The sequence below is a fragment of the Nyctibius grandis genome, chromosome 6, assembly GCF_013368605.1.
Source record: "Nyctibius grandis isolate bNycGra1 chromosome 6, bNycGra1.pri, whole genome shotgun sequence".
NCBI classification, from domain to species: domain Eukaryota; kingdom Metazoa; phylum Chordata; class Aves; order Nyctibiiformes; family Nyctibiidae; genus Nyctibius; species Nyctibius grandis.
Window position 1 is genome coordinate 85,046,915 of NC_090663.1, and position 27,984 is coordinate 85,074,898.

A 27,984-nucleotide genomic window follows, 5' to 3' on the forward strand; every position below is an offset into this window, starting at 1 on the left:
CTATTTAGGACTTTCTTCAAACCCATATTAATTCCTTATTCTTCTTATATGTGGTTAGCTGCTACTTAAAGGCTCTCTGTTAAGTGTCACAGCTGAAGTCATCTGTACCATATACAGACCTTCGTATAGCGCATCTGAAAGCCCGTAGCTAGCATGTTTGGAGGAGTTGCCGCTAGCTGTCGGATCTGTTGTTAGTGTTCTTTCGAGTTCATAAGTTCATCTTTCTGTGATTCTTTATTTCCATATCTATATCTATATATAGATATCTATATCTGTATATAGATGTTCTATACAGAGAGATATAGATACGGTGCCCACCGCGAGTTCTAAGGCCTGTCTGTTTCTATTTTCTGCATACCTACAGATAAACAACAAAACGAACGTGGTAACCAGCCCCAAGGAAAATATTCCTACCCCGGCGCTGGTATACCTGGAATCTTCCTTCTCATGCTGTCTTGAAGTTTTTCTGCTGTCTTCTGTTTGTTCTTCCTTCTTTTTTTTGGCTTTTTCATGCGTTTACTCTTGTTTGCTTTCTAACAACAGGTTTGGGAAAAACCTTTTTCTTTGAATTATGCTTTCTTTTGTTTTTGTGAGGAAGTCCATTAGAGCGTGTTTATTAATAGAAAATGTTACATGGAAGCTGGATGCGGTAGAGTCATAGCATTTGTAACTGCAGTGGAATTTTTTGCATGCTGTGCCAGAAAGCGAGCAGAATGCATTTTATGTTGCTCTTGGCTCTTTGCCTGATGACCGTTGCCATCTTTTTAATGCTAACCTTTTGCACACACACACACACAAAAAAGCTCTGTTATTTTCTTTGCTTTGTCTTTACAATTGTTTCTTTACAATATCTAAGTGTTGATATGAAGGAGAGCTAACAGGATTATTGCTAGGCAACCATAAACCAGACCTTATTCAGATTTTCATTCCATATTTCCTAAAACTCAGCAGGACTTTGCAAGTCTTCACTGGGATCAAGAGGCATCTAGTGCTAAACATTTTTGCTTGTTTCTCTTACATTTAAATCTGCAGGAGACATTAATAAGCTCTGCTAGGAACATATTACTAGTCAGAGTGCTGTTCATGAATGTTTCTATTGCAGTCTTGCTTTTATTAGTAGCTCCTATTTCTTAGGCACACGTATCACAGGGCTCACAAATACAAATGCCAGTGCGTAAGTACCTAATTTTGTGAGGTGTTGTACGTGGATAATTGACACGCATCAGGAGAGGCTTTTCCTCTTGATTTTTTTCCTGCAACTGGCACCGAAGCATACATTGCTAAGTAATTTCTAAGGACCAATTAACAGGTTTCATGCATGAGTATATGGCACTCTGTTCCCAGACATAGCCATGCGCAGTAGTCCATGCTGAAAGTACACTGGCTAACTGCCATTGCAAAGATTATTTAATCTTTTTTTTAAGGGGAAATTACACTTTAAAATGTAATTTTAGAGATCTCTCTCACTTACTTTTACGCCACTCTGTCAGGGCAGCAATTGGTAGTAATCTACGTCTTCCAAAACATGGTAGTGTTCATCCTTAATCCTTATCGATTCATCTGCATTTTTATTTGATCACTTAATACTAATACAAGCAAACATGTTTAAAGACAAGAGGTGATTTCTGGCCGCCTTGTCTGGCTTGGAAAACGTGCAAAGCATTTAGTGTGCCCTTGTGCCAACGAGAGCCTCTGCAGGTCTCCAGTGCTTCAAAGCCCTGATTGTGTTGGTCATGAATAAGGTCTCTGCATGCCGCTGCATTAGGTGAGATGGTCTTTTTTGCTGGCTTGCTGTTGAGGAAATGTGTACTCGAGACATCCAGTTTCACCCTCTGGCAACAGTTAACGTGTGTTTTAGCTCTTGTCAGTGTTCAGCGTTTGTGAGCTGGCTCTTCTTGCACTCCCACGCGCTAATGAGAATGTATTGACCAATGGGAACTCTTTTTCTCTTTATTTTGTTCTCGCTCAGGAGCCCCAAACTACAGTAATCCACAACCCTGATGGAAATAAGGTATTCAGAAAGAATCAACTCCATCTTGCTTTTCCACACCACACATTTCATCCACTATTCCACAGCAAAATAGGGCCGTTCCCAGGAATTTATCAAGGAAAAGCTCATTCCTGCATTTGTTACACTTGGTGTCTCTTGAGCCTGTTTTCATCTGTGTTTGTCTGCTACGTGCGTCCTGCTGATGGCTGAGCTGCTGAGGCTCTCGGGGCAGTCGGTAGCAATCGGCAGAGTCCAGGCTCGGGGAGCTTGGAGTCTCTCTCGTTTCAGCCAAAAATACTGCGGTCTAAGTAAAACCAGAGAACGCTGTTCTCAGAGCGTGGTGAGATTCTACTGATGAGTTTTATGTGTGGTTGTCACCTTAGATAAAGATGTCATTTGAGTTTATCCCATCTGCTGTTTCTCAGCATGCTTATACACCATGTTGTGATATGTCTTTTGCACAGGACTTTGGTTTTCTTCCATAACATCACTGAGCAGTTTCAAAAATATTTTAACATTTCAAGTGACAAAGAGATCTTTTGATTTTTATGTGTTTTCTTCATGCTCTTTTTTTTTTTCCTTGTGTATTGTGATGTTTGCGTTTGGCAGCTGATTCCTAAAACGTGCTTTGTTTTGTTTTTTTCATGCATGGACTTGAAAAGGGCCAGGAAATATCATCACTTACATATAACACATGTTCCTAGGTTTCCTGGAAAGCATTTACTCTTCAACAAAAATGTCACTGTTTACAGTGTTGACTTAAAGAATTGACATTTCATTTATCTAGTCTTAACTAGTGGTTATTTCATGTGAGAAGGGTTGAATCTGAGTGAAAAAATAACGCATGCAGACATTTCTCAAGCATGAAAGTGCCGATGGTGTGTGTTGTGCTTGTATATCCCATTCCTTTATGTACCTCGCATCTGTCGAACACAGAGCTTGTATTTTCATGTTACTACTTTTTCAGCTCCCCAATTTTAAACTCATAGGCAACAAACGGCCTGTGTTTGAACACTAGTCTAATCTTTATTGCTGAAGTCCACTAGAAAACCCAGATAAAATATTGGCGTGACTACATCTACTTGACTTTATTCTATAATCATAGCAGTTAAGATACTCAATGTCCCAAAAGGTCCCAGCAAACAAACCACTTAATGTGGAGAGTTACTCCTAAATTTGTCTGAAAGACTGATCGTTGTAGTATGGCAACTGGAGTGGATGCTTCGATGTTACAGGCTACATCTGCCGTGTGAGCTTGTGCATGGTGTTCACAACTTGTATTTGTGGGGGGTTTCTGTTTTCTTACAAGTACTTTATCTAATATTTTAAGTGACAGAGCATGATGCATCTGTGTAGAGTGAAACGTCTAACACCAGCCAGTTCAGGAGAAGCATGGTGACTTGTTCAGTTTTGTTTGTGTGTGAATTAATTCATTTAGTTTTATTTCTGGATGCACATGTGTTTTGGTTTTTTTAAGGTTTGAGTAATGCATTAACCGTTTTGAACATTCCTTTGGCTCAGCCTTGTGAGGACACAGTAAATAAAGGGCACTGTCAAATTTACCTTTTGTTATTTAGTTGTAAAATCCTTTTAAGAGGTAAATACAATACCAGTCCTGTCTTCTGTCTCTCAGATAAAAATAGACCAGTTAATCCTTTTTGCTATTGAGCTGTGAATTAAAAAAAAATAATAATTATATTGATTCTACTTTTCAAAAAAGTATACAGAAAAAAAAAAAAGTTTAAAAACTTTCCAGCTTTCTAAAACTGTGTACCTATTAGATTTGACAGTGCCCTGTTGAATTTGCCTGTAATATTTCATGTTTCTGGTAATTCATGAAAGACTGATATACAGTATCCTTGCCTTTTTAACAGTGTGATGGCTAAAGTATAAACTGTCTGATAGCTGAGTCATTCCTCTACATGACTGGTTGTTTGAAGAATACTACTACAAAGATACCTTAGTTGGTCAAAGTCGTTACCATGTGTTTATCAATTCTCCATTTCCTTCACAAAATTTTTTTATCACGAAAACAGTATAAAAATGACAGAATCTGATGCAATATTCTTAAAATCACTGGGAGACTTGTTTTAATAGACATTGCATAAGTCATGTGAGCAGAAAAACAGTTTTAAATTGCGGCATGCAGAGGTCTGCATATTTAAAAGCTGGAATGGAATGACTTACTTCGCACGGTTGGTTTAATCACTAAGCTTAAAACGGCAAGCTCTCCTACTTGGCTGAGGTAATTCGTGTAACGTTTCCGATGGACTTTGTACAGTTGGATGTTAAATCAGAAAAAGTTTCCTTTACGTTCCTGTGAAGTAAAGGCATTAGCAGGCAACGTTGATGTTCCCTGCTGTAGAGAATGGCAACGTTCGACAGCAGTTTCAGGTGGAAATGTCTTAATTGGTGTGTGACCATTTGTTTGTGAGTTACGTCCCACCCTGCTTCAAGGCTTTGCATGATGTCTGTAACTAACTGTGATTTGCAAAGGCACACAAGCAAGGCTTGGCTTGTTTTATACACTCGACTTATATTTACTTCTCAACAGGAATCGACGGAGAGTTCCAATACAACCATTGAAGATGAGGATGTGAAAGGTATGATTTTTAAGCTTGAGACATTTGAAACATGAGTTACGTGAACGGATTTCATTAGGTCATTAAACACAGAAACTCCTAATGAATCTTAAGACAGAATGCTGTTTTGCCTTGTTTAAAAGAAATTACTTTTATGCTTTGCTGTGTTACTTCTGACATGTTTCAGACTTTGACTTTTCATTTCCCAAAACACCATTTGCCATGATGTTTTGGAATGAAGAACATAAAGTTACTGCTTATGAACTGAGATATTAGTTCCAGTAATAATAGCACTAGATTTAAAATGTGTCAGTGCTTTGTAACTCTTACTTAGTTTATGTCCTTTTAGCATGCATTTCTGTTTTGGGCTTGCTTTTTTTTTTTTAATGTCACCATTTTAATTTTTATTCTGTTCAGATGCCAGTGTTTCTTCATGTTTCTCTTTTGTTCTGTCCATACACTTATTTCAATCTTCTTTTATTCTTTAAAAAACTAAAATCAATAACTTTTTTATAAAATTAGTTCTGTAACTTCACAGATAACTGGTTTTGTTTCCATTTTTTCCCCTCTAAATGTTATACAGTGATGTTACTCATATGTAGTTTAATAACATTTTGTTTTAAAACAAAGGGTTTAAAAAAAGAGGAGTATTAGGTTTGTGTATCTCTGGTTCACAGAAAGGATTGTTTTTCAGCCTCAGAGAACAACGTTATTCGTTCAGGTGAAACGCAAGCCAGAGATGATAGTAAAGATAAAATGTGGAGAATGGAAAAGAGGATTCTTAGTGAACCATTGTAATATGGGTTTGCTTTATGTTGGAAGTAGCGTAATGGCTAAGTCACTGCTAAAAGCATGTGATAGCAGTTTGAGGCGATGGGAAGTAATGGCTTGGAGAACAATTACAGGAATCTGCAGCTGAGGCAGAGGGAAATACAGTGTAATTTACCTTTATTCGTAACGCTTTGTGTTTCTTCCTTCAAACCATTATGTGTAGTTTAGCAACTAACCTCATTAAATGAATATAATTATAGGGCCTCTGCGTGATGGTATAATGTAACAGTAGGATTTTTATAAAATGGTGTCTGAAGCTTAGCACACAGAATTCTATGTCAGGAGTACAATTATAAGAAAAAACAGCAATGAAAATGTTTTGCCTCATTCTTTTACGTGATTCTGTAGTATCACAGTTAAGAGCAGATTGGATGGGCACGATCATTCTCACAACAGAAAAGAGGATCTTGCAGTAATCACAGGTCTGAGAGACAAGATGCCGGTTGTGTCCTTCCCTTTGCTGTAGCTTAGTGACAGATGTAAAATGTTTTCCTCGTTTTGTTTGGTTATTTGTAGGTTTTTCTGTCATTTGTAGGTTCCTGACCCATTGCTACATGATAGTGATACAAAGGGCATAAACTGGGTACGCCAGTGAGATGAGCTGAGGCTGTACTCCAGAGAGAGGTGCACGTTTTATTCCAGGGTATAGGGATTTTGTTTTCTGTTTATTTAAAAAAGAAATATAATCTCCCTGTTATTAATTGCTTGCAAGCTTGCCTGTTTTTCACTTTTTAGTATTCCTCTCACACGTCCAGTCTTTCCACCGGAGGCTGCTTTTCAGATTGTTTTATTATAAATTAAAGCTAACAGTACCCCTAGGGTCTAATTTCTACAATGATTCAGGGAATAGGCAGCCTTGCAACCCTGACAGCTATTACAAGCTTCATGCTTTTAGCAAGGCACTTAAGAAAGATATTTTCCCCCTACCCCAAACTTGACTTCTGGATGTAGATTTTCTAGGACCACAGTGAGAAAGCTGAGGGAAAATACTGATAGGGACAAATGGATTTCAGAGGTAGCAGAGAGAATTCCTTCCTTTGTACAGACTACCAGCCCAAACATATTTAAAAGATTCAGCTCTGCATCAAGTGGTTTTCTTGTTTTTTATTGATTTGACTCTTTAAAGCTGTGTTAGAGTTGTGTGGATCCTGTGAGTCTGTGTGGGATAGAGTATCTCCAGCACAGCTGTGGGTTTTGTGTGCCCTGTGGGAGTGTGTGTGCGTATGCATGTCTGTAAAAAGTATTACAAATGTTACGATTCAGTAAGAAAGGTAGCAATTAAAAAAAAAAAGTCTTAAATCAGCTGTCACGAATGTGTCGTTAGGAACAGATTCTTACCTCATGTCTATCAGGGGATGCATACAGTCTTCTCCTCTCATGTCAGGATCTCACCCTATTTTCACTTCTGAAGGCAGGTATTTTAACTTGAAGACAGTAAAATCAGGCTTACTTTTCATTTGTTATTTATTGAAAATCCTGGTGTCTGTAACTTTGTCTTGCTTATGTCTGCGTTTACATCTTTTAGGACTGGAACATATATCTTTTACTAGAAACAGTGCTTGACAAACAATAGTGAGCTTTAAGAGTTCAAGGAATAAGCTAATTCTAGAATTTGGGTCTGAAATTACCTGAAGCTGTAGTTCAGGTTCCTTGCTAGCATAAATCTCTGACATTAACCATTGATCATGGGCTTATCTGCATGACAGTGATCCCTCCTACGTACAAGGACAGGAGTGGACAGATGCTGAAAACTGGCCTGTAGGCAATGCCATCTTCTGGGATTTCTCCTTCCTGTAGTAAGGAGAGTGGAGCTCTTTGGCAGCATCTCTTTGACTTGAGATTGATAGGGTTTTTTCAGTAATGCTGTAGAATACCATCATTATATCGTTATTTTTGCCAGCAATGCACACAGACTTTTATAAAGCTGCGTTGTTCAATTTATCATGATCAGGAAATCTAGATTTCTCGTGGTGATTTTTTGCCCCTGGAAATGAACAAATGAAAGTACTAGTAAGAATGATGACTCCTGATGGGGAGAATTGCTGAGTTGTAGGGCATTTACAGATTAGGTAAATTCTGGCTAATCTATGCTACTTAATACATCTGTAAGGTACATCACTTCAAAACATTAACCGTTCAGGAGGCATGTATTTTCATATATTTTGCTAATTTATTTCATTTTATACCTGTTGTTTTCATTTTATTTAACAGTAGAAAGAAAGGAATTTGAACTAATCCGTTTGGAACATACTTTCCTGAAGAAAAACCTTCAAATTTGTAAGAACGTTTTTTTTAAAAGCTCTTTCAAAACCCTGTATGTCTCAGTACTGGGTAGAGGGATAAATGTGCACTGGCATCTGAACAGAGTCATTTATGGCTATGACCTTTACAACTGTTCTTTGGCACCCACACCACCTCCCAAAAGTACATCATTCACATTGTTTGTGTGCTCAAAGATTTTATAAGTTCTTGTTGCTTGTGATTAAATTATCGTTATTTTTCTTTTGGCCTTCTCTTTTTCTTCCTTCACATCTACTTGACCCTCATACAGCTCTCACAAAGGAGGGTGACATGGAGAGGTTATGTTCCACCCACCACTCCTCCTCTTCCATTGCTTCTTCATCTCACTGGTCACCACCCTTGCCGTGCCCCAGCGGCCGCTCCTGCTGCCGGTACCTGCTGAGGATTCTGATCACACTCTACCTCTTCACCTTTGTTTGTTCATATGTTGTGTTTCTTTCCATCAATTCAGCGGGCAAGTCCACGAAAAATGCAAACTCAGAGAATCATTCGCTTGAGTCTGAGCTCTCCCACTCCACTCCTTCCAATGTGCTGTGTAAGTTGAGAGACTCATCTGTTCAGATGATCTCTTTTGTCTCTCCTTCGCTTCCCTCCCCATCATCTGACAGTAGCACAAAAAAAGTCGATACTGTGATCTGTCTGATCTAGGAATGACCTGGATCTGGCTTGGATCCTGGATAGGGTCTCCAGATTAATTACCTGTTATGTTTATGTATGTCATCTAGTTACTTTCTTTAGCATCACCAGTGATAAACCAACCTTAAAGCTGCTGTGACAGCTGTTAGTTTGCAGCATTGATTCATGACAACTGAAAACGTTTCATGCTTTGCTTAGGAGGAGATCTGTGATGATTAGGGACCAATTAACTGTAAAGGAAATCTTTAAGGTGAGGAGACTCTGTTTGAGCAGTTTAAATGTGAGAGGGAAAAGGCGTTATGTTAGTAGCTTATATGCTGGTAGAACGTAAAAGGCCTGTGTAGATGCATTTCTTGGTTGTAAATTAACTCAGAAATTCTTTAGAGTGGAGGGTCCTTGTGAGTTGAAATGGGGGATGACTTCTAGGAATGTAGATTCTGCTTGCCAGATTGTGATCCTGTATCCTCTGTGTGTTAGGGTGGTTGCACTGGTACTAAGAATGGGCATTTGCGCTGGTAAAGGTGAGATCCAGATGGGCCCTTGGAAACACGGGCTGGGTGTAATTGGCCTGAACCTTGTTTTAAATTTGAGTGGAATTTTTGGTAGGTGCAGCTAATGCTGGTGAGAGGGGAATCAGTCCCCCAGATGATGTGCTCTCTGCAGTCACGGCTGTTGACAGGTAATGTTGAAAGAGTAGCTTCATTCTGACGGAGAGGCAGGATAGTATATATCAATGTATAGATGACTGTATATCAAACTAGAACTACAAATACCAACAGCACAAACTGCACAGAACCTTAAAGAAGAGAGGAATTAGTAGGAAAGACGTGGACCTATATAACAAACTTTGTTACCAAATTTAGGAACAGAGGCACCTCAGGTAGTACCACTGTTCTTGAAAAAAGTAGATTATTTTAGTTTCCCTGAAAGAGTGCGGTGCAGAAATGGCACAGTACGTATATACAGTGATATTTTAAGAAAGTGAACAATCTCGTATTTATCCTGTTTGTTCTGTGACTTCAGAAACAAGCACACTTCTTTGTGACTTTGTTCCACAAAACAAACTTCTCAGAAACCCTGTTAAAAAGTGCAGGTAGAATTCAGTTTAAGGAATGCAGCGATGATCAAATTAAACAACCATCTGTGATGAGGCAGGAAAAGTATTAGGTGAAACTATTCTGGTAAAGCTGCTTGGTGGAGACGTGATGGTACTACTACATCTGGTAGTTAGCCTGCCACCTCAGTTCTGTTTAGGTGATTTTCAGATTAGAAATTCAGAATTTGCCAAAACACTAGTAGGCAAAACAGCAGAAGTTACCCCAGTATCTGAATGTGCACCAGACTTGCTTGTATTTTTTTATTCTGATGCTTCAAAATAACTTCACCCTGATAACAGGAATATTTAATTTCATTAAATAACTCAGTTTAATGACCAAAGAAACTGTAAAGTCCCCGTAACTTCACTTGTCCTCAACTTAGTTTTAACAGTGTGCGATTCTGGTGTCATATGATTTTAGAAATGGCCGTGATATGCCATGTTTTCTGTAGCTGTACATTTAATAGGCATCAGTATTAAGAAAATTCAGAAAACCAAAAGTAGTTATTTTCTACCAAGAACAGGATTAATTCAAGTACAAGTAAAAAGAACCAAAGTGCTGAGAAAAGACAATGAATACAGGCTCAAGTGATCATGATTTTTAGATTACATCACAGGAGTATTCAAGTTGGTGTTTTCGAAGAGCTAATTTGAGAATTTAGAAGAAAAAAATTAGACAGTGAAGTCAGACTACGAAGTTTAGGATGGGAGGTGGTGGTCAGAGGCACGTGCAGTTTCTTCATGTCAGAAGTGTCTGGGCAATGAGAAGGGCTCCAGAGATGGGCTGGATGGATACCCGTACCTGGCAGCTGTTTTGTGAAAGCACAGTGGTGAGAAGGTGGGAACCAAAATAGCCTACGCTGTTAGCTCTGTGTAGTATGAAACTGAATTCACTCTCCGTTGTTAAGTAGCAATTACTATCATTATTGGTATAAATTATAATTATAAACAAAAAAGATACTGATTTCTTAGCTGGTAAACTTGATAGGTTTTAATCTGCTATCACAGACATGGGAAAAAGATGATGTAAATGTGGCATGTTGAGAAAAGACAAGTGGAGGAAGGATTGTCGTATAGTTAAACGTATATCCTGGGGAATAAAACATCTCCATTCCAGCTCTAGGTGCTTGAGGTATTGAGGAATACATTTTTAAAGGTAACACAGTTTTCCTGTGAGTAAAATAGGCAAATGCCACATTTCTTAGAATTATTGTTTGGACATTAGTAGTAGTAGTATCATCTCAAAACATCTCATTGCTTTGTAAAGCTTATTTAAAAGGAGGGAGATGTAGAACTGAGGATTATTGATTTTCCATTGTAAAACGCTAGTGGACAGCAACAAGATTTCTCTGAATTGGTAGAGTGATTAGGTAGGATCACAGCTGAAATAAAAATGTGCACAGCTGCAAAGCTTGCTAATGTCTCAGTTACCAAGATTTTAAACATCATTTCTTGAGACAGCAGCCAGATTCTGTGGTAATGTAACGTGTTGAGAAGCCGTAGTGCAGTATCTTGTAAGTGCAGTGACCATGATACAGCTTTGTTCTGAGAATGTGGGTGATCTGTGATTAAAAAATAAACATTTGCCACTCGGTATAAATACTGGTATAATTGTATGGTAGCTCCAAGGAGAGAGCATCTTGAGAAAGAATTAATTTAATATAAAGAAAAAGAAACTATGTAGGGCATATAGCCTAAAAAAAATTCTGCAAACCGACCACCCATATCATAATCTGATGAATCAGAGTGAATCTTTGGAATCAGGAGGCACTAGGAAAGAGAAGTAAGATGTAAGATGACAACTCAGATGTCTGAGTTTCAGGTCATGTCAAAGTTTCAGGTTAAGCAGTGGAGTGAGAGATAAGCTCTGATCTTACATACACTAAATTTTGATAAACTTCTTGAATAAGAAGTCCCCTGGAGCGTGCGTTGTCATCTGAGGGTCTAGGTATTTTTAATGTAGATCTAAGATTCAATGACTCATTTATTAATGCAGCACCTTCTTTTATTTTCTTCACAGAAAGAATATTTTTATATATATATATTCTTGGAATATTTATGGAATAACTTGTAAGAGAAATTATCAGCAGAGAATTTTCAAATGTTAGTGTGAAGAGAAGAGTTTTGAAAAACATGCTGTGACATTTTCTGTATTCCTCTGCTTCAGGGGTAGCAGTCCATGCTGTAAGGTTGAGTGACATCTGGTACATCCACATAGCCGCAGGTCATTATACAACACAGCATAAAAATCCTCGTCTCTTCCTCTCCTTTTCAAACTGTGGTTATTTTCAGAGTATAGAAATAACGTTCGTGGCTGTGTGCTTTCCATCGAATTGCTGTTTGTTGGGACGATGTTCCGGTTAGAAATGAAGCTAGGTTCCCCCATGGTGTGCTGTTCAGTTTTAGCAGACCAATGTCACCTTGGTAAGGACTGCACTGTTATAAAATGCTAGCACAATGGGTAGGATTTGCCTCCCCAGATTTAGACAGCCTCCACAATGTAGATATCTATATTTGAGCTAGTTGTCTAGACTCCCTTCAGTCAACGCAAATAGGTCAGATGAGTCACACTTGTCTTAAATCTCTATTTTAGGATATGACGACTCATGCCCTGAAAGTGCTTATTTCTTGCCATTGACTGTAAGGGAGGGGAGTTGAGAGAACAAACTCACTTGTCTGTACTTATACACGTCCGAAATGTTGTGAGTCTGATGTGTACCAAGGTATGTCATTAAGAGTACTCAGTTGAGAAGTTTTAAGGGTTTTTTTCCCTTGAAAAACAACATGTGAGCAAGTAAGAAGCAGAATCATTTTAATCATCTTGTTCATGTGCTAATCTGTCAACAGGCTACCTCATACTTCTGGAAAGGTGCTTTGCTGCTTGGCAGGGCTGTCATCGCTATCTGTTTCAAAGCAAACAGTAGTAAGGGGAGTGCAGTTCCCTCACTTGGGTCTGATTAGAAAGATGAAGGTGATTTGTCTTTGCTATGGATTTCACAGGCCCTGTTGCAAGTTCTGCCTGCACTGCGCTTATTTGATAAACTGTTTTCTGAAAGACCAAAAATACTGGTTTTATACTTCACTAGTACAATGACTGTTCCCAGGGTTATTTTGTGTTAAATATGTCAAAGAACAATTAAAAAAGTGTATTCCTACCTCTGTAAGATCAGTGGGCGTAATTAATAACCATTCCAGTATAGTAATTACATAGTCAGTCATCTAGAGTATTGGTAACAGTAGAAAGGTATTCCAATATCTGAATGAAGCATAAGGTGTTTTAAATTATTACTTTCAGAACAAAAATAACGGTGTCAGTTTTGAATAAATTCATGGGTAATACGGTGGTCAGTCAGTTACCAAGGATTCTTTTTTGTGATCCACAAAACATGAAGTTTCTGGTACATGTGTTTCTGAAGACTTCATTTTCACGTATCTACAGCTCATTTTTATTCTACACCTTCTCTCTGCAATGAAAATAGCAAAATATCCATCATTTCTGTGTGATTCTTGTAGACGGAGTTTACAAATGTTGTTTGGGGCTGTGGGAAGGGAAGAAAAGCCCCGATAGTTCCCTCCTAGAGAAACAGGTTTTACTCTTGTTTTGTATTTTTTTTTCCCCTGTGATACTTGATTTCACTGGCTGTGAGACTGCACCTCGTAGGTTTAAGGCATTTGTAGTGTTAGATGCTTTTTGAGTAAATGGTGTTCTTACTTATTTTGTGTTCTTTAGATATTAGTGTTTAATGGTGTTTAATTATGAAAGATTACCCCCACCCTGTAGCTGAGTGGGGAAAAAAGGTAGTGAAATACAGCTAGAGGTGATTAACAGTGCTGCAGAAATCATTTTAGGCTGTGTTAGAAAATGTTCTGGTTTGTTCTTTTCTCCTTATTTGGTCTTTTTATAGCTCTTTCTTATAATGTTTTTGCTGGAACTGCCTTTGTATTAGTCACATACCCACTCCTTTGCCAAAGCAGCGGTCGTATTTTTTTGAACTGCTAATATCTTATTACCTTGACTCACTGTCCCTTCCAGGGGTAAAGGTTCTATTTAGAGAGTAGGTCCATGGTCTTGTCTTTAATGTATTTACTTCACCCATATTCTGAGTAAAGAATGTAAAAGCTACCACCTTTTCTATGCAAGTTTGCCATTTTCTGGTAGCCTCCTGCTGTACTGTCTGCAGTCTTTTTCGTTATTAGTTTTTCAAGATGTCTTGGCACCTTTGACTTCTTTTAACAATGTTCTTCCCTCACAGCTCAGTTGTTCTAAAAACACCAAATATATTTTTGCTGAGTAATCCTTTGCTTACAGAAATTATGTAGTTTTATGCCATAGAAATCCACTGCCATATTCTGAGACCTTATAGATGGGTCAGGCTTTAATTTTTCAGTTGGCTCTTACAACCCCCCTTAGAAAAAGGAGCTGAACCGGTTTTATCAGAATCCCATTACAATTTTTGAGTTTTCCTCCTGTATCTTAGAGTATTTTTGTAATTTACCAGACAAACGCTTATGCTATAAGACTAGATATAGTCCTTGCGCTCGGAACACGTGGTGATGTTTTAAAGGGAGAGGATAAGACAGCCGTAATACAGGTAGCTCATAATGCCAACGTTCAGTCCGATGGTCTCATCGTGCTGTGAGAGAGCATACGGATCTCTGGCTGGCTTTAACCAAAGTGTGTTATTTAGGAAGTTCTTACTGCACGTCAAATAAAAAGTATAATAGCATAAAATTGCCACTGTACGTCAAACAGCGTAATTCTCCTAGAATTCAGTATGAGCAAAGTTTACTATTGGATCAAAAAAAAAAAAAATAAAGAATCAAATGAAAATGGTGATTGTAAGTGACAGTTATCTGGCAGATGGGAACTGGCCAGATGCCTCTTCCCTAACGCCTCGTGTGTCCACTTGTTGTCCGTGTGTAGTTTGTTATGTGTATTTAGATGGAAAAAGAAATGGGGGATTTGGAAAAGCATGTGTTACGTGGAGTCCATCAAATTTGTAATGAAAATTTCGTACTTTTCTTACCCCTTTAGTAAATGCCAATTATTTCTGTCAGGTGTTGTCTGCAATAGCAGGACCTTGTTGATACCAATATCCATTTCACCTCAGTTCGTCTTCAGTGCCTTCCCTATTTCTTCCTTTGTGCCAAGGAAAAGCACCAGTATTTGACTTGATTCACATGGCCACCAAGTCATGGCTTCATTTTCCTTCTCCCTGCCTTCCAATCTCCTTCCATTTTTCTTCTTGTTGTATTCCAGTTCTTCCCTGTCTCCTTTCTCTTCCTTCCTCCCAGGCTAAACCTCCGCTTCCTAGACACTTAGTGCCATGGTCTAGTTGACATGGTGGTGTCAGGGCAATGGTTGGACTCGATGATCCCAGAGGGCTCTTCCAACCTGATTGATTCTGGGATTCTGTATTTATAGGCTGAAATACTTCTGGTCTGTGTGTGTACTCTGTCTCCCTGCGCCCACACGCGTACCTACACAGAAAGTATAAAATGCTAAGATGAAAAAGATCCGCAAAAACAATCAGTAGTAGATTTGTGTAAAATCACAGCAGCTACTGAGATTTTTAATTATTCTCTGATATCTGGTGGTACTGAATATTTCATACTGCCTTGTTCTTGTCCTTCTTTTTCTTGTAATGTTCACTCTTGCTCTCAAATGAGTAAGGACTGAGAATAAGGGGGGATTTTGCACACAGGGTAAATAATTTCTGGAACTTCAGCTTCTAAATTACGCTCCACCTCTGTTTTGGGCTCTTAGTCACTTTCTGCCAATGAGATTGCCTATCAGATCACTAAATAGGAAGAAATCTGATTTTCTAATACGTCTATAATTATTTGTGTGTTACTGAAAGGGAAGAGTAGCATAGTTGCTTTCATATACGGTTTCATGTAGTGCTTGTAATTTTGTAGAAAAATTGAGACATGAGTTGGAAGGCAGATGATTTGGCAACATCTTTCTGTTCCTGGTGGTGCACATCGTGAACTGCAAAGTCTTTCCACCAGTCCTGGAAGAACTGACGCTAGTGCTGGAGTTGGACGGTGATTGATTTGAGCCAGTGATACTGCCTTAATCTCCTTTACTTACTTTGCTGGCCTGTGGAGCTTCCTGATGGCTGTGTTTTATGTTCCATGGACAAGTCAGCAGACGCAGCTCTACTAGATGTTAGTACTGCCCAGAGATACTTTGCTGGAACCATATTCTATAATATTAGGTGGCTCCTATCCGAAAGCTTCATGAAAACGTGTGTTCCACTGCAAATTCATTTTGGAAGAAAAAAACAGGAAAAAGAACAATTTGGCAATAGGGTTCGATTTCTCCCTTCTGGGGTTGATGTTGAATTCTATCTTGTAATGTAGTACAGCATCAAAGGTATGATTGAAGTGCAACATTTTGATTGACCCAAACCAATTTTTTAAAACGTATGTTAGCAAAACTTTCCATTCTCATTCAGACTGAAATCAAGTCTCAATATCTCAAAGATATGCAGAGAGGAGCTTCTGTCATTTGCATTCCTTTAACTCGTGCTATTGAAGGGACAAACAGATGCCAGTGAGTCAGGTTGCCATTCAGCTCAACAGAGCTGTTGCACACCATTGATTTAAAACAACACAAAACACCTTAATAAGCCTCCGGGCTTCGATCACAGAATGTTGTGTAACGGAGTATACTCAGATATTCAGGAGGTGGTGGAGTCACCATCTCTGGATGTGTTGAAGAAAAGCCTGGACATGGCACTTAGTGCCATGGTCTAGTTGACATGGTGGTGTCAGGGCAATGGTTGGACTCGACGATCCCAGAGGGCTCTTCCAACCTGATTGATTCTGTGATTCTGTTTGCTGTTCCCTGTCAGAGTATGTATAACATGGCAGTTAACTGTGGGCTTCTCATGGTAAAACTTCAAAGATAAATGATCTGTGTTAGTGAAAAAAGGAATATTGCCAATTGTCTTTAGCCAAGTGAAAGTAAAATTACACATCTGTGTTTTTTTTTGTCTCTTGCATGTGGAAACTACAGTACCTTTGTAGACCTTCTATCGCTTACATTAACAATTATCCAATAACATGATCTCATGATTATGTAGCAGCTCATCAGAGATTTTTACCTCATTTTCCACTGCCTGGTTTAATAGTCTGTAATTTCCTAGTCTCTGATTGGAATGTGTTACCAGGTTATTTAATCAAATCCTTTAGTTTAGTTGTATGCATATGAGATGTGGCATGCAAAAGTTGTGATTTCCTCACTGCATGAAGTCTGCATGTTCTGCATTTCTTTTTGCCAGCCTTTTCTAACACTGCACGGTTATTTCTTACTTAACCATCCTACCACTTGGCTTCTGCTGACAACATGGTACGCTGTCCACAGTTTGATCTATGTGGTTTAAACATATGACAGTGAAGCCATTGCTGATCTGCAGTCAAAACATCTCTTCATTAAAATTCTTTGTTCTTTCCACAATCTTTGTGAAAAGTAAGGCAATTCATGCTTGAAATAGTCTTAGCCGTCACACTCTCTAGTTGTCAAGAGCTACTCACAAAAAGCCTTGCTAGACCTTCATAACCACTTTTTCCTCCATCACATCTTTCCTTGCTGTTTTCTTTTTGGTACTTTTTATCTGAATATATTAGGTTTGCACTTACTAAGAGATGGTGGATCGTAAAAGAAATGAAAAGGTTCTTTAACACCACGATGCCAGTTCTTGCAGTACAGCATTGGAGACTTGCATTCTGCCTATGCTCCCCAATGTTTTTTTTTTTGAAGAAGAATGTGAGCTCTGTCAGTACTTCAGTTTTACCATTCCAAGAGTAGTTGCGTGTGTGTGTTAATAGTCTAGTCCACGTGTAGGAGTGTGTAGGAGAAGTACAACTATTGCTTGCACAAGAGAGCTACTACAGCCTGGTTGCTTGTGTTTCTTTTATTTCAAGCTTGCTCTTCCAAATTGATTTTCTGAGGTTTAGTAAGGAGTTGAATGTAAGTTAAATCCTTGCAAATGTACCACTAAAATCTGTCTCCCTTACCCGTTTAGCATTAAACTCAGAAATCTGTATTTGAAAGCAGTGCAACTCTGGTTGAACTTCATTTGTATAAGGTTAAACTTTACCAAATGATGAACATACCATGCAAAAATATAAACTAATGTTCCTCAAAAAACAAGTTTTTAAAAGTAGAAGTCAGTTTTCAAAGTGAAGTCAGATTTTCCATCTTAATAAAGTCTTTTAGGTAACTGGTATTAGTAATAACCATACCACTGTGCAGGAATTTGTTTACTCCTCACCATTTCAGTGTAACTCCTATCAGCATTAATAAATACTGAACTGTGGGCTTATTTCTTGACTGATAGATAAAGGAGAAACTGTTTCACATACTTTTGCCTTTGAGGCATATGCAAACGCTGCTTGAGTTTGAATATTTTTACTAGAAATACGTATTCTGCTTGTTGTTTTTAACGTATTATTCTTCTGTTACTGTTTAGCATTTATTACTATTAGTAGATGTGCTGTACTATCACTGAACGATCTAACGGAGGTTTATTGTGATATAGATGTGTGAAGCATTTTACAAGCAAAGGACAGGCACAATCCCTGAAGTCAGCTGAAAGCTGCTGCGTTGTAATTAGCCCTGCGTGGATGTGGGTGTGTTATCTGTAATCTGCGAGCTTTGCACCAGATGATCTTGGTTATGGGCTTAGGGCCGAAATTCCTCTTTTATTACATGAACACGTTTGGCCAAAGTGAACACCAAGTGTTACAAAGATTCCTGAAAATTGGCATTAGGCTGTTAAAAGGTAAAGGCCCCTTGTGTATATGAAGCATTAGAGCATCGCTTGTAAAACGATGATCAGTTTCCTGTAATTTGAAATTAAGAGTTGGGGTTTGGGTTTGGTTTGCTTTTGCTTTTTAAACAGCAGATCCTTCAGTGAAGGAAAGATGAGAAGCGTGACAGGAAAGTGGATTGATCCTGACACGTGTTTAATTTCCTCATGAATACAGGCGCACACTGAAGCCAAAACAGTGTAAAGCAGCAATATAACGTCATGTCCTTGGGTCATAGAAAAGGAAGAACAGTGGCCGTTGCGCCAGTGAGGAATGACAAAGTACCTTTGTTACGGCTGTTCTTCAGACAGCCTTTCAGCTGTCACCTTCTGCTTTGCCTCCCATTTTAAGACCTGTATTTGTGTCTCTCTCTAGCTCGTAAGCAGGAGATTATCAAGGTTACTGAGCAGTTGATTGAAGCTATCAACAATGGGGACTTTGAAGCTTACACGTAAGTTTTCTCATTTCGGAGGGAGTGAGGAGAGTTGGTGTGTTCAACACTGTAGATGTAAATCTGCCTATTTGTGTATGAGTGTGTGTGTTTGTATTTATGAATTGTTGAAGTTCATTCTCGGATGTCCCCAGGAAACACAAGACCTGTTCGTTGCTGCTTTGGCCCAGCTTTACACGAGCCTGGTTGCCAATTTGAGAGGAGCTGCTAGTGTAAATCCCATGCACTGCTCTGCAGAGACAGGATCGTAATCCTGACGCAAAATATGGAGTGATCCATCTTGGTGTACGAAAGTGAAGTGGAGGAAAGCTCTTCTCAGAGTTTCTTTTGGTCTCCTGTGTTTCTCTGGGTGGATTCTGTCCTGTTGCAGCACAGGCCTCACAGTTCAACAGTGACACTGCTCTTCCTGTTTAAAGGCTTGCCAGCACTAAACTTTTGTTTGGTATGGACACATTAAAACCTTTGTTGGACAAATGTCAAGAGGAAACTTATTCCAAATTCTTACCTAAATTTTGTCAGTTAAAAAAAAATTAAATCTTGCTTAAGTAATGCTGTGAGACATAAAAATTATCCTTTGCATTGCACAGAAGCAGTTTTCAGAGTCACAACTAAAAATTCCTAGTAAACTAGTCCGCCTAAAGTAAGCTGCCAAATTTACTAATTTAGGTGAAACCAGAACTCCGTTACTTCTCCCCATTTCAGTTCTGTTCTTTTCCAGTGGGGTGGCACAGGTAAGTAACATGTCTGATGGGAATACAGGAAACATTTTAAAAGTAATCTCTCCAGAGCTGTGTTACACAACTGCCAGTGTTCATTACGGAATTTCCTCTTCTCTACAGAAAAATCTGTGATCCAGGCCTTACATCTTTTGAACCTGAAGCTTTGGGTAATCTGGTAGAAGGGATGGACTTCCACCGGTTTTACTTTGAAAATGGTAAACGTTCCTTTTTCATCTCTCTGAATCTTCATCTGTTCCTTGTGATTGTGTTTCTCTGGTCTAATTAGCAGTTTGGATTGGGAGTTAATTGCTTTGGGCAGAGGCAGGGAGTATTTTTTTTTTCATTCAGAGTTCTGCTCTGTGTGTTTTTCTGTCTAGTTTCTGCTGCGCTCATTCACACGTCGTAGGGCACCTTGGATAGTGGAGGAAAGCTTCAGGTGTTCGGAAAGAGAAAGTCAAGATGTATAAAAGAAAAAACAAACAAACCATTGATACATAATTCTCCTACTTTTTTTTTCCATTGGGGAAAAGAGAAAAATCATGCTGCGAGTATACTTAAAAGAAAGGTCACTAAATCGTGTGATCACAGTGATTGCAACTAACAGTCAGCACTTCAGTGAGTAGGTGATGTGTTGGGGAAGACGTTGTAGTCACTCAGTCTGTACTGCTGAGGATCTGATCAGCTGTCTTTTTTGTATTGGTGTGTATGTATATATATGCACACACATATGAAAACTTCAACGTATATTCTATATATCTATTATATTAAAATCATGTCAGCTATAAGAAAGAAAAATTACCCGTAGAGTGGATTTAATAAAGTTTTGGAGGATCATGTAATGTAGGTAACCATTTTGGAGCAGACTTGACTCAAAAGGAAATAAAATATTGTAAATGAAGGTATCAGTTTATCCAGTAACTTCTGAGAAATGTCTGAGCGTAAAATGGGATTATCATATTCGTAAATTCTCTTCCATCTCCAAAACACCATTTTCCATATTTTTCCTTAAAATGTTTCCTTTCATCACAGCTGCTTTTTAGTTTTCATAGATATCAGCACTTAATAAAGTATGTCACAAGAGTGAGTTAAACACTGGATTATTTCAATTATTTAAATATTAAGTACAAATGTCATTAGACACCTCAGTGAAACTGAAGTATTGGGATACTCAAGATGGTGGCCCCCACTTTATTTAATCCATGTATGTACATGGATTAAATAATGTATGTACATGGATTAAATAATATGTACTTGTAAACATATGATTGATTTCCTTATAGGAAAGGGGAAAACATACTTCATGCTGTGACTGTGCTCATGCCTACAATGTACTTGAGCTAGTTGTCAGTTGTGATTATCAGTAAACAAGAATTACTACTTTGTGTCTGCTGAGCTTGAGATTTTTGTTGTGTAAAACGGGGTGAGATGAGTTATTTTGGCTTACATAGAGAAAATGTAATTTGTCCTCTCTGTGTGTGTTTGTTTCCTAGCTTTATCCAAAAGTAATAAGCCAATCCACACCATTATCCTCAACCCTCACGTCCACCTCGTGGGCGACGACGCCGCTTGCATCGCGTACATACGGCTCACGCAGTACATGGACGGGAGCGGGATGCCAAAGACTATGCAGTCAGAGGAAACGCGGGTCTGGCACCGCCGTGACGGGAAGTGGCAGAACGTTCATTTTCACCGTTCAGGGTCACCAACAGTACCTATCAAGTAAGAAACAATTCCAACCACAAGCTTAAAAACTACGTAGGCCAGACCAGATAGCCTGATAGCTGCTTTTGGCCTTAAAAACTACGAACCCATCCTCTTGACAATGTAATTTCTTGTGCTTATTTATGCAGTCTGTACTATATTCCATAGTCTGCATGTAGTATTGGTGCAAATATTTTTAAAATAACACTTTTTGTTGTTGTTTTTTTCAACTGTGATGCCCGCTGATCCAACTCAGTCCCTGAACTGACAGCTTGAAGAGCAGAAAAGTGTTTTAATGTGCATGAGGCTTGATACAAGTCACACAAAATAGGATTGGAAAGTCTGAAATAGAATTTCAGGAAAACCTGAAAAAAATAAAAAGCAATAGGATACATGGAGCTGTTAGAGCTGACTGGAAAGGAAAGGAGAAGGAAAAAGTATCACTGTTCTGAAAAACTGAAGTTTGAGTAGTATTTGTTGTGATTTCCAGCCACCTCTACTTACTCAGGCCTACTTATGTTCACTGCAAGTTGATTTTGAGCCAGTTTACGTATTTAGTTTGTAAATTAAGTCATACAAGTACCTATCATATTATTATCTCTTTTCCCACACTCTCTGCTTACCTGCTGAATAGTCACTGTCTGATAGTTACGACATCTGTGTGAGTAAGCCTCAGATCTCACCCATCATCGTTTTTCTCTTTTGTTCATTCGGGCATCTCTGCGTGCCCTCTCACACCCTCGGAGTCATGCCATGACTCAACGTGCACAAACCTGAATTCCTCGAGCCTGATTTTTCAGCGGTGTAAATTACCGCACACTCATAGTTGCAGTAGCAAGATAAAGACTCACAGCTTCTCCAAGAGGTTCTGCTCAAGTCCTTTGCTTTGCTTCTGCTCGCAGCCTTCACTAATGCTGCTGTGTCCCTCAGAGCCCAACCTCACTGACTTCTGGCTTAGGTTAGGCTGTTTCCGAATTAGGCAGCGCTGGCACAGGCCTTGGTTTGGTCAGGTCTCTTCCACGCACCATCCTCATCTCCTCAGTCCGTTCCTTGGTTTCTGTGCAAGGCAGTGAGTCCCTTGGCACATCTATCAGAATGCCGTTCTGGGCAAAGATCAGACAGGCATGGATGTGGAAAGTGCCACAGGGTGCTTGACCAGTGAGAAGAGTGTGGGGACTAGTGTTCTCCAAAGGGAAGAGCAATAAGGTGATTCAGATCTGCTGAGTACTCATATGGTATTATGAGTTGATAGCACACGTGGAAATAGTCTGAAGCTGCATCAGGGGAAGTTCACATTGGACACTGGGAAAAGGTTCTTCACTGAGAGGGTGGTCGGTCACTGGAAGAGGCTCCCCAGGGAAGTGGTCATGGCACCAAGCCTGTCAGAGTTCAAGGAGCTTGTGGACAGCGTTTTTAGTTATATGGTTTAGTGTTAGGTAGTCCTGGGAGGAGCAGGGAGTTGGACTTGATGATCCTTATGGGTCCCTTCCAACTTGAGAGACTCTGCAATTCTGTACAGGATATAATCTCATTTGTGTGAGGTGTCTTCATGTGGCTGAATTTCCTGGTGTGGATGAGAAGAGCTTAGATTTCATCCTTCAAACTTCATCATGTCCCATGTTTTACTTCTTGCAACACTGTTCTCCCATATGAAATAATACTTGATAAAGTAAGGAACATGACAGAATGAAGTGTTAGACTTCAGTGGGGATGAATTTTTAATACTTTTTTTTTTTACCTAGGAAAAAAGTAATCCGATTACCTAGTGATAACTATTGTTATTTTACTTAAAAATGTGAAACCAATGAGAGCAGCAACCACGTTGTCCTTTGTTCTTCACATTCCAGCTGCACTGCCGGTGTTTAAACAGATATTATTGAAAGAGTAGTTACATTTTCTTGAAATGCATGTTTTCATAGAGGAGTGTTTTGTCAAGGGATCTGACCTGGGTGTGTGTAGGGCAGGAAGCATGAGTGAAACAAGTTCACCTGTCCCAGTGCATCCTGGACAGTGTTTATAGTAGAATAACATGAATTGGACTAGAGAATTATTTAATCTTTTCCTTTGTTTTTTTTTTTCCCCCTGTGTTTTTTGAGGAGGGTTTGGGGTTTTTTTTGGCAGGGTGGGGGTGAATTTTTTTTAACTTAGCCATATTTATAGGAAACAATCTTAAAGGGAAAAGGTAATTTATGACACTCAGACACCAAAACCAGAAGGCAACAAAATAGCCACCTTATTACTATTTTAATGGAAGATATAGAATTTGCCCAATAACTCCTGTAATAATTCTTGCAGTAATACTTTATAGAGATATACTGAATACCTTCTGCAGCTGGTTTTTTTTTTTTGAGGTAGAGTGTTGTAACAAGAGCCTTACTACTAGTTCATGTAACGTGTACGTGTGTGATGCTGTGCCACGTGCTGCTCCTACGCACGCTCTCCAGAGGTAGTTCCTCTGGAATATGAAGGGCAGGCGCAACAGTCCCTTCCAACCCAAACCATTCTATGATTCTAAATCCCTTACCTAACCCTTATCTTGAATTCAGAGGGGTTTTTCGGACTTGATCGTATCACCCTTCTAAAATATCATTGGTCTGATGGTTAGAAACCTTACTTTCCAGTCTAAATTTTAGTCACATTCAACTTATCCTTGATTATTCTTGTTTAATCATTGTTCTCCTGTGCTGGGGATAGGTATGCAGACCTGAGCTGGTTTATAGGAAGGCTGATTAGATCACTTCCCACCTTCTATTTTTGTAGGGTAAATAAGCAATGCTAACTTGGTTGGCTTTTTTTGATAGGATCTCCATTTTCCTGGCTACCTTAATAGCTCTTCGCTGTCTTTTTTTTGGTTTGAGGTTTGTCTTTTCATTAGCTTGGGTTCTTCTGAAATACTGTGTGCAGTTGTGGCCAGGGCTTTATTTAACTTCACAATGTCTTTCTTTTCCCTGTTGAGAACGCCACGCCTGCTACGTGTGCGCTTTCTTCATCTCCATCACATCAGCAGATTATCTAACACACACAGCCGTGTGTTTGTCCTCAGCTGGCATTTCCAGCCAATAAGTATATAGAAACTTACAGCTGAGCGTGCAGCTTTGTGCTTCCTATTATTCCATGTAACATTTCTGGATTACCCAGCCCTCGAGGTTGTTTGGTTCTTCTTGCACAATACTCCTGTTTTCCTTTGTATTTATAGTGCCTTCCACCTAAGCGTAAGTACCTGAGGTCAGTCCTACTGCTTGTGCTCAGGTCATGGGCGAAGGCTAGCGAGTCTCTTCTAGGCTGGTAGTTCCCCTTTCAGCCCAAGCGTTGTCATTTTTCTTTTAGTTATTTTACATATTCTTTCTTTAATTCCCATCTTCTCAAGTTTAACTGGTAGATTCCTGTGTAGCCCCGTGCCAGAACTCACCTTCTGTAACCCATCCTGACCGTCTTTTAGACTGCCTTGAACTTCACCTTTACTTTTCCCAGTCAGAGCAGCAGTGTACCAATAACTCCACTTTGGAAAACTGAAAGAAGAAATATAATTAAAATATTGTTCTAGATTATCCTTCCATTCTTTTCTCATATTTGAAATTTAATAGTCTACAGCTATTTAATTATTACCAATACACAGTAGTTAGTTAACAATGGCACTTCCATAATAAAAAAGTATCTTATACGCAGTGTCTGAAGAAGAATTTCAAATCTAATAAACTTGCAAAAGCGATTATAGCTGTGATCTGCAAACATGCTGTCCTCGATTGTGTCAAATCAGCTGCTGCAAGCACAGTAGCTGATTTTTTTTCAGGGACTGGACATGGCACTTAGTGCCAGGGTCTAGTTGACATGGTGGTGTCAGGGCAATGGTTGGACTCGATGATCCCAGAGGGCTCTTCCAACCTGATTGATTCTGTGAAATCTAAGGACAGAACTGAGCTCTTTGGTAGCTGTAGGTACATGGAAATATTCCCTTATGGCAGATAATTTATTTGGAAAAGAATATGAGCACAAATGTCTATTTAGTTGATAAATAAATTTCATTTGTAGTTTTTGCTGTGAGTCAGACAAGACAAACTTTGATTTCTGTCTTGTCCGTTGTTTCTCTCTGAGTGATATGACTGATGGGAGGAAATTTTTTCTCTGTATTGCATGTTCTTAACTGTGTCTGCATATACACAGACCTGCACGATACGGGCAGTCAGAGGGCTGTTGGACCTAACGCTGCCTCCCAAACCTAAATTAGACCTGAGGCTCCCGGGCTTATATCCCTCACACCTTACACCTTCTTATACTTTCATAAGTTCAATACCAAAGAGCAGGAAGACTGAAGTAAAGCGTTTGTTCTGTGTTTGTACAGTGCCTAGCACAGCGGGATCCCACTGACTTCGGCCCCTAGATGCTACGGTAATACAAATGCTGTTACAAGCTGAGTTAACTACTTGCTTACACGTTCCTTTTCTTATGGTTTCTCTTTGCGTATGGCTCTAGCATGTCTTGCATGTAAATGGCATCTGATTCTTCCTTGTTACTTGGTTCCATTTTTGTATGAGAGTCTCAGTCCGTGGCAGTGCCTGTAACGTACGTGCTGAGGAAGTGAGTTGAACTCAGAGATTCACATCTGAATTCTGCCCTCCCTCCTTTAAGGAATGGGTTAAGGCACTTGGGCTTCCTGCCTCAGTTTCCTTTTTTATTTTAACAGCCTCTCTGGCATGTCGTAAGGATAGAATAAGTCTGTAAAGTGGTTTGAAAAATAAAAGAATGCTTTGCCTGAGCGTTTGGGGTTTTTTTTCCCTTTGGTTTTCTTCACAATATTGTGTTAAATGATCTTGAGAAGATTTTTTTTTAAATAGTATTGGTTAACACTTGAGCATGTGTTGTTATCTGGTGGTGATGTTATGTTATCTGGTGGTGATGTTACTTCAGTAATGGCAATTTTATTTCTTTTTCTCCTTCCTCCTAGCTAAAAATATCAGCGGTGCCGCTCTTGCATTTTCTGTACCCAACGCACCTGGTTGACCACCATCTTGGCCATCCCGTTCTCTTCATGCATGTTTCTGAGTGCATGAAGTTGTGAAGGTTCTTCATGTAACGCAGTTGTGATGCACCATGTCGCTGTATATTCCATCTGTACGCTGTTAACATTTCAATGAAGGTGATGTTCCATGCAAATAGAGAATAAAAAGGTATAAAAGACAAAAAAATACTCAGTGGACAGCAGTAGATACAGAATACATTTGTCACTTTCTTCATTTATGCCAAGTTTTGACAGACGACTTTAAAAACTATCCTGTTTATTAAAAAAGAAAAAAAAAAGAAAAAGTGCATTTTACCCTCTTTTCTTAAGAACTGGTTTTTGACTCCTCCTTTTCCCCGCCCCCAGTCCCAGGATTTTGCTTTGGTTCTGGTAGGAACAGTTAGGATTCCGCTGGCAGCTCCGTTACTGTAAAACAGGTTTTTATTGCAGCACGTAGATGGACAAAATCACGGATGAAGGCGGAAGCGAGAATATCTTGGCTTTGTACCAGCAAAGCCTTCTTAGTTTATTAGTCTGTGTAAACTGGAAAAATATCATTTGCTGGCTTGGTCACTTCAGAATTAACTGTCGGTGTTCTGGTGAGCCAGCAGCTGCTTTTTTTTCTTTTGAGTCCTTCCCTTTGCTTTCTTACTATGCTAACTGCAAATTTCTATTGGATGATTAAGCAAAATTTAAAATTGTAAGGAACTAAGTGATGGTTGAGGGGCAGCTTTTGAGGATTAAAATGGAAGAATAGAGGAAGATTTTTTTATGGCTTTTAGGGTGTACTGTAAATTTCTTAAGGAGGCTTTAAAAATTACAAAATTTTGGTTGAGCTATAGAGCAGTCGTGTGGTTAATACACTCGAGAAGTAATAGGCCTTAAAAAGCTTAGTGTGAAGAGTTTACTTGACACCATTGCTGCTTCTCTGGAAGTGTATGGTGGGTACAGCAGTTTTCTAAGAAGACTCTTAACACTTGACCACAGGTTTGTTTCTCCACGCTCTCCGTGTCACTTCAGGACACAAGCTTTGTCACAGGGACTGTTTTCGCTTCCCTTATGTTGCTGTGAAAATACATCCTTGCAAGCATTGAGGTCTATTCCCTTCCATTTTTAACAGAGAAACACAGGGATTGGTTATTTCTGTTTTTTTTTTAATCTGTTAATTGTTCTGTTACCAACAGGGCTAACTGTTTTCTGCAGCGCTGTACAGTGCATGATATCTCAATGTCCTTTTTAGCAGTTAAAAATTTACACCTCGGCAGCCTGACGTTTTTAAACTGGGAAAGCTTCCTGATTTGTATCATTTCACCCTTCCGTGTCGGTTACTAATCAAAAGCAGTTCTTAAACATTTTGGTGTTGTTACTAGTGGATGTACGGTAGATGGATTTAAGCTTCTCTGATAATTACTACATGATTTTAAACAATATATATTTAAAATAAGCATCTACAAATAAATGTGTTGAGCCATATTAACCTGCCAATGGGATCTGTGAAAAAAGTAACGGCCTCATTTTTTTTTCTCATTAATTTCTTCTTTTTTTTTTTTTTTTGTGAAGCGGCTATAAGTGGCATAACTGTATTTAAAAATTAACCAATTAGGTGTAGGGTGGGGTTTTTTTTTTATACTTCTAACATAGCATGTGGTGTTGACGTATTACTGTAGACCAAGTTTGTCTTCCACACCAAGACGTGAGGAAATTGTGATTTGTTCTCTCCACCACAACCGAATTATACACTTCTCTTCTGTCATATTGGAACACTGCAGTTTACCATGGGACACAGTGTACATATTTCTTGCCATAATGGTAAATGATTGATATATTTAAGGATTAATAAATTTGTGATTTCTGCTGACAT

At 39.0% G+C, this 27,984-nt stretch overlaps 1 protein-coding gene across 6 annotated transcripts in view; it reads left to right on the top strand.

Moving 5' to 3' along the window:
• The window catches only part of CAMK2D (calcium/calmodulin dependent protein kinase II delta), a 157,263-nt gene extending 129,282 nt beyond the window's left edge, over positions 1-27,981 (top strand). Inside the window, exons 15-23 of one of the 6 annotated variants that reach the window (XM_068402619.1) lie at positions 365-424; positions 1,970-2,011; positions 4,545-4,593; positions 8,156-8,239; positions 18,632-18,707; positions 19,547-19,641; positions 20,917-21,145; positions 25,467-25,513; positions 26,070-27,981. In XM_068402619.1, coding sequence (XP_068258720.1) covers positions 365-424; positions 1,970-2,011; positions 4,545-4,593; positions 8,156-8,239; positions 18,632-18,707; positions 19,547-19,641; positions 20,917-21,145; positions 25,467-25,473 — 642 coding nt within the window. In that variant the 3' untranslated portion in view covers positions 25,474-25,513; positions 26,070-27,981. Of the gene's footprint in view, positions 1-364; positions 425-1,969; positions 2,012-4,544; positions 4,594-8,155; positions 8,240-18,631; positions 18,708-19,546; positions 19,642-20,916; positions 21,150-25,466; positions 25,514-26,069 lie in introns of those variants that run through there. The other 5 variants (XM_068402620.1, XM_068402622.1, XM_068402623.1 and 2 more) reach the window with 5 other exon arrangements.
• The last annotated feature ends 3 nt before the right edge of the window (positions 27,982-27,984 follow it).